The sequence below is a fragment of the Balaenoptera musculus genome, chromosome 7 (genome assembly GCF_009873245.2).
Source record: "Balaenoptera musculus isolate JJ_BM4_2016_0621 chromosome 7, mBalMus1.pri.v3, whole genome shotgun sequence".
Taxonomy (NCBI): Eukaryota; Metazoa; Chordata; class Mammalia; order Artiodactyla; family Balaenopteridae; genus Balaenoptera; species Balaenoptera musculus.
This window is the reverse complement of record NC_045791.1, coordinates 37,341,515-37,356,135: the sequence shown is the minus strand read 5'-3', so window position 1 is coordinate 37,356,135 and position 14,621 is coordinate 37,341,515. Positions and strand designations below refer to the sequence as shown.

Below are 14,621 nucleotides of genomic sequence, written 5' to 3'. Positions count from 1 at the left end.
AACAACAGTATTATTAATTTAACTCATTTTTTAAATGATACTGAATGTGGTTTGAAGAAAAAAACAGTATGCTATCCCTTATTGTTTCTTAGTAAGGAACATTTATGTGTATTTAAAATTTTTGAATGTAATAATATATTAAAATTATTCATATGCTTCCTAGTATTGGTTATACGAGGGATTAATTCTTAATTTTTGTTTACTTGGAAGGCCATTTAATAAGTGCATTTGCATTATTAAAACTGATTTATCAAACAATAATGTCTATGATTGTGAAAACAGTCATGTTACTTGAATTACCCAGAATTCCTTTGACCACAGGTTATTCTTAAAGGTATTTGAGAATAACCTCAAGCAGCACTTGCAAATTCAGATATCACAAACACTTCCAAGTTTCAGTTCAAAAACACAAAGTGATTTCATAGGATAATGCTTTATTAAAAAATAAAGCCCGTCTTTTTAGAAAAGCCCTAGTGTCTTTGAATTATGTATAAAAGAATTATTTTGAAAACTTAAAAATTGCCTCTAATTTCCCATTTAACAGTAAATATTGCATGCAAAAAGACTCTAGCAGAGTTTCTAAACAAGTATTAAAATGACCAACTGATCAGTAATTTCTATCACTTTACAAAAAATATTTGACAGTAAATTACTGAGTCTATATGTGCATGCTACAGCATAGTATGTTCAGAGTCACAAAATAAAGTAAAATGCAATTACCCTAAAAGACATTTCAAGATTCTCTCCACCCCAGATATCCATTCCTGCATCGTAAGTTCCTATCTCTTCAAAGTAGTTTCTGTCAATAGAAAATAGGCCACCAGCCATAGTAGGGGTCCTAGTTGAAAAAAAACAAAAAGAAAAGAATATCTTTTGAAAACAATGTGTGGAGTTTAATGAGACTACAGCAAATATTTTTGAGACATTTTAAATTAAAAAAATAGTACTCAAAAATCTCAAACTGGAAACATAAAGCCAAGTTGTTAGAGGTTTTAAAATTAATAAATAGCATTTTATTTCACACTTTCTGTAAAACTATATCTAGATTAGTCTATATTTTTCTTATAGGTGATCAAACAGATACAAGGAAGGAACACTGGCCATTTAAGACAGAGGCATATATATCCTTTCTGAAAGGCATAGTGAAGAGAAGTTAGGGCTCTTAGCACTATTCGTAAAGAGATGAACTGGTCATGAAACTACCAATTGTCTTTTGTCACCTAATTATAAATTATTTTAATATGAACTCTAGAAACATATAGAAGTGGTTTCTCTATGAAAAGATCTATAGCCTATTTAAATATGAAAAATATTAAATGCTGTAAAATGTTTATAGGCAATAAGTATCTAATGATAGTTACATAAGTATCATAAGTACCATAGAACTTTATATCTAATTGTTTACAGCTGTTTACCTAATTAAAATGATAGAATGAATCATATAACCCTATGGATAAACATAAATCCTGTATGCTATTCACAGGTTTAGAAGGACAGTTGGCCAAGATCCAAAACTTTTTACTAGGAATAAATATTTTTGGTTCTCATATTCAAACTTTCTCTATAGAAACTAAGAAGTCAGGTGTTAAGTTTCAAAAAGAATAATTAATTTTTAATTTGAAAAGTTTCATTAAAATCAGTGGTTAATGTATGAACCACACAAGTCTTTCTGTATAAGCAATGTGAACTGAAACTGAAAAAGAAAGTTCTAGTTGTTCACAAATGAATCTATACTAGCAATGATTATTTTTGAATAGAGGTTTTCAACCTTTGTAGCACATTAGCAGCACCTGAGGCAACTTTAAAAAATACATTTCCATGCTTGGGTGCCACTCTCTGCAGATTTAGATTTAATTGGCCAGGAGTGCGGTCAGATCTTTGATATTGTATAAAGTTCCCAGATAAGTCTACTGTGCTGCTAAAGAGGAGAAATTGATCTAATAACTTAGATTTGGAATGCTCATCCAGGTACAGTTGACCCTTGAACAACATGGACTTGAACTGCTTGGGTCCAATTATATGCAGATATTTCTCAACAGTAACTACTACAATACTACACAACCCATGGTTGGTTGAATCCTCTGATGTGGAGAAACCCTGGATACCAAGGTCTGACTATAAATTATACTCAGATTAACCCCTGAGTTATTCAAGGATAGTTTGAGATTGTTAGAAAACCAAATGTTCTATTTTTCTCAAAATTATATCCTCTTCTGCCACAGGATATGATCATGTTTTCTAACTGAACAGTGTAGCTCATTGAAAAACCACCAAATAATATTGTACTTGGATATCTACAGTATCACAGAGTTCTCTATTTCTCCCAGTGCTCTCACTGTTTTATACTCAGGTAATTAACTGTCCATCAGTTGGAGTAGCAGAGCCTCACTTGGTCTGAGCTGTTTTATTACTTTTGGTCTTGCTGGCTTCCTATCAAGAACAGTATCATTGACCTACCGAGTAATAAAGAGAAACACTAACAAAGCTAAGCAGATGGTAATTATGGACTAGCCATGACCCTCACCTGATTGGAGTTTTGGAACTCCATGGAAATAACTGTATAAGGTATTATAGTGCTGAATAGTCTAATGAAATGAGGAACAGAAATTGCTGCAATTATCCTATCATAATGTAACCAGGTGCTTAAGAATGTTAAGGATGCATTTTTAACAATTAGAGTGCCTGTTCACTTATCTATTTACTAATAGGGAACTAATGCATTTAACTTAAATACATGTATTGAGTTTCATCTTAGAGTTGGTGATAATTCCTACAAATATGTGAGAAATATATTATAAATGGCTACAATTAATTATATACTTAACCATAAAAATGACTCAAATAAGTTTTACTTTTAGTTGAAAAGTAACAAAAGCTTAAAAAAATATTGCTCAAAAAATTCCTGTATTTTCTGAAGATGGATGTTCCTAGGGAGAATTTTTTTTTTTTTTGTATTTGCAATGTCAGTTAGCTCTCTCAAACAGTCCGGAGATGGTGCCTTAAATAATATCTACAGCCACAGACAGTGCTGTGTAGCATGTTCTGTTCTAAGTTAACTGCTCTGTAATGTCCCCCCATGAACTATTTACATATTCCTGTGCAGACCTTAAGTTTTCAGGGTACCTAGAAAATTAAAAACCTTGATTATAGTTGAGTTAGCTAAAATTGTCTTTTTAAGGTTGTGTCTCTGCAATGTCAGACCAATCAATTCCATCAATTTTATTGGGGAAAATATAATCAGCCCAATGGCTGCAAATATTACCTACCACACAGTAAGTAGGTGAAGATGAATTGAGTTAATAGAACTGAAGCACTTGGCACAGCACTTGGTACATTATAAATAGTTAATAAGGCTGGGTAATACATCTTTCTTGTTGTTGCTGATATTAATCATTCAATCAAAATCTTAAGTGTCCTTCAATTAATTTTGGCTCCCCATATACATGTTCTCATTTTGGATTTCAAAATCATTTAAAAACACTTCAGATCCAACAGGTTGAACTCTGAAATCTGCCTCTCTGAACACACCTTTTAATTTTTTAACCCCTCCTATTTCAATCCTATGGAAGTCACTTTTTATCCTTCATTGATGGTTATCGTTCCTTAGCTACTCCATATTCTCACAGAATAACTCCCTGCAGAAATTGTTTGCTTCCCTCCTCCCACCCCCTCTCCAAGACCCTGCCATGTCAGCGAGCACCTAGCTGAGCACCCTAGGTTCTCTGTCCTTGCCTGACTGATCCCATTCTCTTTTTATAAATATTAGTTCCTGGGTAAACTTACCCTTCCTCATCTACCTCTGCTCCTAAGACCTAGAGAATCACTAAAAAGTAATAAGCTGAGGTCATCTGGTCCCGCTACAAGTCCATGTTATTGACCCTCTGCAAGTCCACAAAGACCTAACAATCCTTTTACCTCTATTTGTTCACCTGTCTCATTTTTAACTGAATATTTTCCAAAAGTTTTGGACTCTTCTCAAGAAATTGAAGATTGAGGCAATGCATAAAATCTAAACTCTCTCAATCATGAACTCTTAACCTCCCTCAATCTCTACATTAATATGTGTGTTTCTCAGGGCCTCTTCCTTCCTCTTGTCTCAGAGAAAACAATGTCTCCTTTCCTCTCACTGTGGGATAGCATTCACCCTTTTGCCCTCAGCCAGCTCTTTTCTGACTCTAAGCATACTTTTTTTGCTTTTATTACCCCTTGATCTACTGAGATTTGCAGATATTGTGTATTTTACAAATTGAAGGTTTGTGGCAACTCTGAGTTGAGTAAGTCTATCGGCATCATTTTTCCCACAGCATTTGCTTACTTCATGTCTCTGTGTCATTTTGGTAATTCCACACTATTTCAAAACTTTTAAATTATTATTATATTTGTTGTGCTCATCTGTGATCAGTGATCTTCGATGTTAACTATTGTAGTTAGGTGCACCACGAACCACGCCCATATAAAACAGTGAACCTAATCAATAAATGTTGTGTGTGTCCTCACTTCTACACCATCCGGCTGTTCCCCTGTCTCTCTTCTTTTCCTTGGGCCTCCCTATTCCCTGAGACCAATTAATAATCCTACAATGATCTCTAAGTGTTCAAGTGAAAGAAAAAGTCCTACATCTCTCACTTTAAATCAAAGGCTAGAAATGATTAGGCTTAGTGAGGAAGGCGTGTTGAAAATCGAGATAGGCCTAAAGCTAGGCCTCTTGTGCCAAACAGCCAAGTTGTGAATGCAAATGGCAAGTTCTTGAAGGAAATTAAAAGTGCTACTCCAGTGAACCCATGAATGTTAAGAAAGCAAAACAGCCTTATTGCTGATATGGAGAAAGTTTGAGTGGTCTGGATAGAAGATCAAACCAGCTACAAAATTCTCTTAAACCCAAGCCTAATCTAGTGCAAGGCCCTAACTCTCTTCAATTCTATGAAGGCTGAGAGAGGTGAGAAAGCTGCAGAAGAACACTTCTAAAGCTAGAAGAGGTTGGTTTATTGGGTTTAAGGAAAGAAGTTGTCTCTATAACATAAACCTGCAAGGTGAAGCAGCAAGTGCTGATGTACAAGCTGCAAATTATCCAGAAATCTAGCTAAGATAATTATTGAAGTTGGCTACACTAAAACACAGGTTTTCAATGTAGATGAAACAGCCTTATATTGGAAGAAAATGCCATCTTAAGACTTTCATAGTTAGAGAGGAGAAGTCAATGCCTGACTTTCAAAGCTTCAAATGATAGACTGACTCTCTTGTCAGGGGCTAAGGAAACTGGTGACTTTAAGTTGAAGCCAATGCTAATTTACCATTCTGAAAATCCCAGGGCCCTTAAGAATTGTGCTACATCTACTCCACCTGTGCACTATAAATGGAACAACAGAGCCTGGATGATAGCAAATCTGTTTACAACATGGTTTACTGAATGTTTTAAGCCCACTGTTGAGACTTACTAAGGTGAACCTGGTCACCTTAGTGCTCTAATGCAGATGTACAACAAGATTATGTTGTTTTCATGCCTGCTAACACAACATCCATTCTGCAGCCTATGGCTCAAGGAGTAATTTTGACTTTCAATTCTTATTCTTTAAGAAACCCATTTCATTAGGCTATAGCTGCCATAGACAGTGATTCCTCTGATGGATCTGGGCAAAGTTAATTGAAAACTTTCTGGAAAGGATTCACCCTTCTAGATGCGATTAAGAACATTCATGATTCATAGGAAGAGGTCATAATATCAACATTAATAGGAATTTGGAAGAAGTTGATTCCAACCTTCAAGGATGACTTTGGGAGGTTCAAGACTTCAGTGTAGGATGTAACTGCAGATGTGGTGGAAATAGCAAGAGAACTAGAATTAGAGATAGAGCCTGAAGATGTGACTGAATTGCTGCAATCTCATAACAAACCTTTAACAGATGTGGAGTTGCTTCTTATGAATGAGCAAAGGAAATAGTTTATTGAGATGGAATCTACTCCTGGTGAAGAGTCTGTGAAAACTGGGAAATGACAACAAAGGATTTAGAATATTACATAAATTTAGTTGATATAGCAGTGGCAGGATTTGAGAGGATTGACTCCAATTTTGAAAGAAGTCCTATGGATAAAATACTATCTAACAACATTGCATGCTACAGAGAAATAATTTGTGAAAGGAAGAGTCAATCGATGGGGTAAACTTTACTGTCGCTTATTTTATGATATTCCCACAGTCAGCAGGGATCAACACTGAGGCAAGACCCTTCACCATCAAAAGATTATGACTTACTGTACGCTCAGATAATGGTTAGCATTTTTTAGCAAGTATTTTTTACCTAAGGTATGTATATTTTTTTAGACACAATGCTATTGCACACTTAAAAGACTACAGCATAATGTAAACATAACTTTTAAATGCACCAGGAAACCAAAAATTTGTGTGACTTGCTTTATTGTGATATTCACTTTATTGCAGTGGTCTGGAACCAAACCCACAATCTCTGAGCTATGCCTGTACTCTTTCAGCTACTTGTTCATTGACTATTACATTTGTGTTTTATGTCTTTGATTTCTAGATTGTCCCCTTGAGCTTACAAAACTGCTCAACTAAGTTCTACCCTAAACCATAATACATCTTCACTCCATCCTACTACTCATTCAAACCAGGGACATATATTTTCTATTCCCTTCACTGGTGACCTTATTGAAAGGATACTTTCTACATACTCCCTCAACTCCTCTTGACCTTCTCACTAGAATCTGGATCTTGCTCCCATCTCTATAATAACCTCTTTCTGAAAGGGCCCATTGATTATGAACTTCAACAGCCTTTCCTTGCCTTCTTCCTTTGAAACCATTTAACACAATTTACCGATCTCCTTGCTTAAATTCTTTGCACTTCTGACTCCCATTGCATTGTTCTAGAGAGGTTTTTCCTTCTATCAGTTTAAATATTTATTTTATGATGCTTATTGATTCCCCTTCCTCTTCCTTTCCCTTGCTGGCTATCAGATCTCAGTCAAGCTCTTAGTTTCACATCTGTGACATGAGTATAATATACCAGTACAGTATTGTTTTGCAGATATATGTGCTTAATAATTATCTTATTTTCCCCAAAATGTAGTCTTCTCAAGGGTCTCTCAGTGGCACTTTTCTCTTTCTAACTCTTTACCTGTATCAGATCATCGGTCATATGCCTTTAACCATCACCTCTATGAGGATGACTCCTGATCTATGTTGTCTTTTCTCTTCCCTCCTCTGCATTGGTTGTGCTTTTCTAAGTACTCAATAGATGTTTACTTAAAAAACTCCTTCTGACTCTTCTCAGTGTATGTAACATAGAACTGAGAATGTGCTACCACATCTGTTTCTCTTTCAAAGTCCTCTATTTTTTTCTAGCGTCCTAAGACTTTATTCATCAGACCTTATTTCATCAAACCACCTTCCAGCACCTTTTTCTTTTTTGCCTCATTCAGTCATTTCCCAAATACTTCCTTTTTTTTTCTTAAGTATTTTTGACACTTATCTCTGTTATCATGGTCACTTTCCAATTTTAGTCCTTTTATTTCTAACCATTTGTTAATGGAACTCTCTTGCTTCTAGAGTCTGCTACTTCTAAAATGTATCCTACAAATCACTGCCAGATTAATTTCTCTAAATCAGAATTCCTCTGAAACTGTTAACCAGATGTTCCAAAACCTATTTTAATAAATTCCAGCTTTTTATCTTGGCAGCAGGGATCTGGACCTACCCAATGAGCTCCTCCATTCCTTTTAACTATTTATCTGTACTTAAAGTGTTTAGTTATACCAGTAAATGCTTCATACTTTCCCACCTTGGTGCATTTGTTCACATCAATTTGCCACTTGAATTTTCCTTTGTAAACTCCCCTTATATGTTCAAACCTGCTCCATTCTTAGGTCAATGCAAAGTTTATATATTCCATACAGGCTGGCCTTAGTACAAGCCTCTTCCCTCCAGTTTGGTTGTAATCTTTCCCTTCTACCTTGTACTATAGCACTCTGTTTCTCTCAAGGCAATTGTCACTTCTTATTGAGTATTATGAATATTGAGTATTTGCCTTCCATGTTTGAAAGTCAAAATTACCTGCAATTTTATTTCTGAAATTGCAAAAAAAATTCTTTGCTTACATCTGCTAAATTGATAATAAAGATGCCTTCACTAATTCTAGGGTGTTTAAAGACCTTATCCTCTACTTAGAGTTCTGGGGATTGAGTTTGATAGTATTTTAGAATTACAGATATAAAGCTTTATATAACAATGTAGAGTAGTAAAGGACTCAAAAAGTAAGCATTTGACCTGGAAAAATACTGAAGCTTTTCAGCAGAACTTGATAAGTCCAAAGAAATTGTGATAGAATACATTTGATTATTCAGTAATGCTAAAATGCAAGGCCTGCATTTTCTCCAATAAGACAATATATCCCGTACTTCACACTGGGATAACCACCATGTGTGTGAAAAGCAGGCAGACAGTAAAGAGACTCTAAGAGGCAGCCAATTCGTTTTTAGGAGTATAGACTTTGTATCTAGATTGACTGGGTTCAAAACTCAGTCCCACAGTGTGACCTTCAGCAAGTCACTTAAACTCTATGCTTTAATTTGATCGTCTGTAAAATGGGGATATACGTTTTAATGTAATACTCTTAGAATACTATCAACACAAAGCAAGTACTGCACATTTAAATACTAATTTTAATGAAGAAGAGGAAAACATCTGTTTATCAAGATTATAATCAGCTTTATCTTATTGTTTTCAGAGTCTAATCAATTTTTAATAGAATTGTAATATTTTAGAGCTTTAAAAGCCCTACAGATTTGGTCAACCAAATTTAATTGCAATGTATTTAAATGACTTGTTCAAGGACACCCCCAGGTAGTTAGTGGTCCAGTTAGGAAAACAATTTCTTTCTACATATAAATTATCTATCTATCATCTATCTATCTATCTATCTATCTATCTATCTATCTATCTATCTATCTATCTATCTATCTAATCATCTGCCAATCCGTCATCTCTCAATTTATCCTTATAACTCACACAACAAAGGATTTGAGGTAGCTAATTCAAGATACACTTTTTCTGATTTCAAGCTCCAAATTTATGTACCATGTTTTCCTGTGAATGTTAGTACTGCTCTTCAAAGCAATTTCTTTTAAAGTTATTGAAACATCATTTCTTCTCACTAATCCTTTGATATATCAGGATTCTATTTAATCTTACTTGGCAAATAACCAAGATCTCTGGAGAAAAAGTGTAAAGAAGATTTGTGAGACCATAGCACAGCTTTAGGCTGTTATTTGAAATGGTCAAATTACACAATATCTAGACTGTTAGTGTTTAGCTCTGTATTAATAACATTTCCCATATATTATAAACCATGATAAAGAGAAATGATAAGCATAAGTATTTTATTATTTACACAAATGTGAGGCAAATAGCTGAAACATTGCCATAATTTTGATTTTTTCAAATCATAAAATACAATGACTTCATTTTGTTAACCTCTGTGAAGGTTTAGAAACCAAAGGAAAATTAGACGCTGTGAGTATCTCTCTGTCCTTCCATATTCTGTCAACTATACTCAATATAGAAAACAGAAGAAAGGAATCAAAGGCATAGCCATTCTTTTACTAGAGTAACGAATAATTGCATGTTGAATGTAATTAAAGGTTTTTTCAGAGAAAAAAATAGGAAGTTTCGTGGAATACTGCACACCACAACACTCATTTGAACATATGTTGAGTAAGGAGATGCAGATTTTGGTAGAGAAGAAACTGTTACCTTAAAAGTTTATGCTGACTTAGGCTCTGAGAAAAGGAAGCTTGCTCAAATCCTGTAGAGTTTATGGAACACAGTTTCAAAGCTATTTTTATTCTTTCTTTATTTTGTTTATTTTATTTTTTTAGGTTTTGACAAGGTTTAATTTACTTTTGTTTTTTTGAACTTTATTTTATTTTATACAGCAGGTTCTTATTAGTTATCTATTTTATACATATAAGTGTATATATGTCAACCCGAATCTCCCAATTTATCCCACCACCATCACCCATCCCCCACCCCACCTTCCCACCTTGGTATCCATACATTTGTTCTCTACATCTTCTTCTCTAATTCTGCCTTGAAAACCAGTTCATCTGTACCATTTTCCTAGATTCCACATATATGCGTTAATATACGATATTTGTTTTTCTCTTTCCAACTTACTTTACTCTATATGACATTCTCTAGGTCCATCCACGTCTCTACAAAAAAACCAATTTCGTTCCTTCTTATGGCTGAGTAATACTCCATGGTATGTGGGTACCACATCATCTTTATCCATTCCTCTGTTGATGGACATTTAGGTTGTGTCCATGTCCTGGCTATTGTAAATAGTGCTCCAATGAACATTGGGGTGAATGTCTCATTTTGAATTATGGTTTGCTCTGGGTATATGCCCAGTAGTGGGATTACTGGGTCATATGGTAGCTCTATTTTCAGTTTTTTAAGGAACCTCCATACTGTTCTCCATAGTGGCTGTATCAATGTACATTCCCACCAACAGTGCAAGAGGGTTGCCTTTTCTCCACATCCTCTCCAGCATTTGTTGTTTGGAGATTTTCTGATGAGGCCCTTTCTAACTGGTGTGAGGTGATACCTCATTGTAGTTTTGATTTGCATTTCTCTAATAATTAGTGATGTTGAGCAGCTTTTCATGTGTTTGTTGGCCACCTGTATGTCTTCTTTGGAGAAATGTCTATTTAGGTCTTCTGCCCATTTTTTGATTTGCTATTTTTTTTTAATCAGAGCTACTTTTTTTTTCCTTTATTTTTTAACATCTTTATTGGAGTATAATTGCTTTACAATGGTGTGTTAGTTTCTGCTTTATAACAAAGTGAATCAGCTATACATAAACATATATCCCCATATCTCCTCCCTCTTGCATCTCCCTCCCAGACTCCCTATCCCACCCCTCTAGGTGGTCACAAAGCACCGAGCTGATCTCCCTGTGCTATGCACTTGCTTCCCACTAGCTATCTCTTTTACATTTGGTAGTGTATATATGTCACTGCTACTCTCTCACTTCGTTCCAGCTTACCCTTCCCCCTCCCCGTGTCCTCAAGTCCATTCTCTACATCTGCGTCTTTATTCCTGTCCTGCCCTTAGGTTCATTAGAACCTTTTTTTCTTTTTTTTTTTTAGATTCCATATATATGTGTTAGCATTCAATATTTTTCTCTTTCTGACTTACTTCACTCGGTATGACAGACTCTAGGTCCATCCACCTCACTACAAATAATTCAATTTCATTTCTTTTTATGGCTGAGTAATATTCCATTGTATATATGTGCCACATCTTCTTTATCCATTCCTCTGTTGATGGACATTTAGGTTGCGTCCATGTTCTGGCTATTGTAAATAGACCTGCAATGAACATTGTGGTACATGACTCTTTTTGAATTATGGTTTTCTCAGGGTATTTGCCCAGTAGTGGGATTGCTGGGTCGTATGGTAGTTCTAGTTTTAGTTTTTTACGGAAGCTCCATACTGTTCTCCATAGTGGCTGTATCAATTTACATTCCCACCAACACTGCAAGAGGGCTCCCTTTTCTCCACACCCTCTCCAGCATTTATTCTTTGAAGATTTTTTGATGATGGCTATTCTGACTGATGTGAGGTGATACCTCACTGTAGTTCGGATCTGCATTTCTCTAATGATTAGTGATGTTGAGCATCCTTTCATGTGTTTGTTGGCAATCTGTATATCTTCTTTGGAGAAATATCCATTTAGGTCTTCTGCCCACTTTTGGACTGGGTTGTTTGTTTTTTTGATATTGAGCTACATAAGTTGCTTGTAAATCTTGGAGATTAATCCTTTGTCAGTTTCTTCATTTGGAAATATTTTCTCCCATTCTGACGGTTGTCTTTTCATCTTGATTATGCTTTCCTTTGCTGTGCAAAAGCTCTTAAGTTTGATTAGGTTCCATTTGTTGTTTGTTTTTATTTGCATTTCTCTAGGAGGTGGGTCAAAAAGGATCTTGCTGTGATTTATGACATAGAGTGTTCTGCCTATGTTTTCCTCTAAGAGTTTTATAGTGTCTGGCCTTAAATTTAGGTCTTTAATCCATTTTCAGTTTATGTTTGTGTATGGTGTTAGGGAGTGTTCTAATTTCATTCTTTTACATGTAGCTGTCCAGTTTTCTCAGCACCACTTATTGAAGAGACTTTTTCTCCATTGTATATCTTTGCCTCCTTTGTCATAGATTACTTGACCATAGCTGCATGGGTTTATCTCTGGGCTTTCTATCTTGTTCCATTGATCTGTGTTTCTGTTTCTGTGCCAGTACCATACTGTCTTGATTACTGTAGCTTAGTAGTAGAGTCTGAAGTCTGGGAGCCTGATTCCTCCAGTTCCGTTTTTCTTTCTCAAGATTGCTTTGGCTATTCAGGGTTTTTGTATTTCCAAACAAATTGTGAAATTTTTTGTTCTAGTTTTGTGAAAAATGCTATTGGTAGTTTGGTAGGGATTGCATTGAATCAGTAGATTGCTTTGGGAATTATAGTCATTTTCACAATGGTGATTATTCCAACCTGAGAACATGGTATATCTCTCCATCTGTTTGTATCATCTTTAATTTCCTTCATTAGTGTCTTATAGTTTTCTGCATACAGGTCTTTTGTACCCTTAGGTAGGTTTATTCCTAGGTATTTTATTCTTTTTGCTGCAATGGTACATGGGAGTGTTTCCTTAATTTCTCTTTCAGATTTTCCATCATTAGTGTCTAGGAATGCAAGAGATTTCTGTGCATTTACTTTGTATTCTGCTATTTTACCAAATCCATTGATTAGCTTTAGTAGTTTTCTGGTAGCATCTTTAGGATTCTCTATGTATAGTATCATGTCATCTGCAAACAGTGACAGTTTTACTTCTTCTTTTCTGATTTGGATTCCTTTTATTTCTTTTTCTTCTCTGATTGCTGTGGCTAAAACTTCCAAAATTATGTTGAATAACAGTGGTGAGAGTGGGCAACATTGTCTTTTTCCTATCTTAGAGGAAATGGTCTCAGTTTTTCACCATTAAGAATGATGTTGGCCATGGGTTTGTCATATATTATGTTGAGGTAAGTTCCCTCTATGCCTACTTTCTGGAGGGTTTTTATCATCAATGGGTGTTGAATTTTGTCGAAAGCTTTTTCTGCATCTACTGAGATGATCATATGGTTTTTATCCTTCGATTTGTTAATAAGGTGTATCACATTGATTGATTTGCATATATTGAAGAATCCTTGCATTCCTGGGATAAACCCTACTTGATCATGGTGTATGATCATTTTAGTGTGCTGTTGGATTCTGTTTGCTAGTATTTTGTTGAGGATTTTTGCATTTATGTTCATCAGTGATAGTGGCCTGTAGTTTTCTCTTTTTGTTACATCTTTGTCTGGTTTTGGTATCAGGGTGATGATGGCCTCGTAGAATGAGTTTGGGAGTGATCCTCCCTCTGCTATATTTTGGAAGAGTTTGAGAAGGATAGGTGTTAGCTCTTTTCTAAATGTTTGATAGAATTCGCCCGTGAAGCCATCTGGTCCTGGGCTTTTGTTTGTTGGAAGATTTTTAATCACAGTCTCAATTTCAGTGATTGTGATTGGTCTGTGTTTATTTTCTATTTCTTCCTGGCTCAGTCTCGGAAGGTTATGCTTTTCTAAGAATTTGCCCATTTCTTCCAGGGTGTCCATTTTATTGGCATAGAGTTGCTTATAGTAATCTCCCATGATCCTTTGTATTTCTGCATTGTCAGTTGTTATATCTCCTTTTCCATTTCTAATTCTATTGATTTGAGTCTTCTCCCCTTTTTTCTTGATGAGTTTGGCTAATGGTTTATAGATTTTGTTTATCTTCTCAAAGAACCAGCCTTTAGTTTTATTGATCTTTACTACTGTTTCCTTCATTTCTTTTTCATTTATTTCTGATCTGGTCTTCATGATTTATTTTCTTCTGCTAATTTTGGGGGTTTTTTGATCTTCTTTCTCTAATTGCTTTAGGTGTAACGTTAGGTTGTTTATTTGAGATGTTTCTTGTTTCTTGAGGTAGGACTGTATTGCTATAAACTTCCTTCTTAGAACTGCTGTTGCTACATCCCATAGGTTTTGGGTCGTCGTGTTTTCATTGTCATTTGTTTCTAGGTATTTTTTAATTTCCTCATTGATTTCTTCAGCAATTTCTTGGTTATTTAGTAGTGTATTGTTTAGCCTCCATGTGTTTGTATTTGTTACAGATTTTTTCCCGTATCTGATATCGACTCTCATAGCATTGTTGTCGGAAAAGATACTTGATACTATTTCAATTTTCTTAAATTTACCAAGGCTTGATTTTTGACCCAAGATATGATCTATCCTGGAGAATGTTCCATGAGCACTTGAGAAGAAAGTGTATTCTGTTGTGTTGGGATGGAATGTCCTATAAATATCAATTAAGTTCATCTTGTTTAATGTACCATTTAAAGCTTGTGTTTCCTTATTTATTTTCATTTAGGATGATCTGTCCATTGGTGAAAGTGGGGTGTTAAAGTCCCCTACTATGATTGTGTTACTGTCGATTTCCCCTTTTATGGCTGTTAGCATTTGCCTTATGTATTGAGGTGCTCCTATGTTCGGTGAATAA

General features: G+C 35.2%; 1 protein-coding gene across 4 annotated transcripts in view; it reads right to left on the bottom strand.

Moving 5' to 3' along the window:
- The window catches only part of GALNT13 (polypeptide N-acetylgalactosaminyltransferase 13), a 544,226-nt gene that overhangs the window by 194,591 nt on the left and 335,014 nt on the right, over positions 1–14,621 (bottom strand). For all 4 annotated transcript variants that reach the window (XM_036856919.1, XM_036856918.1, XM_036856917.1 and 1 more), the window contains exon 8: positions 721–838. In XM_036856919.1, the coding sequence (XP_036712814.1) occupies positions 721–838 (118 nt within the window). The remainder of the gene's footprint in view (positions 1–720; positions 839–14,621) is intronic.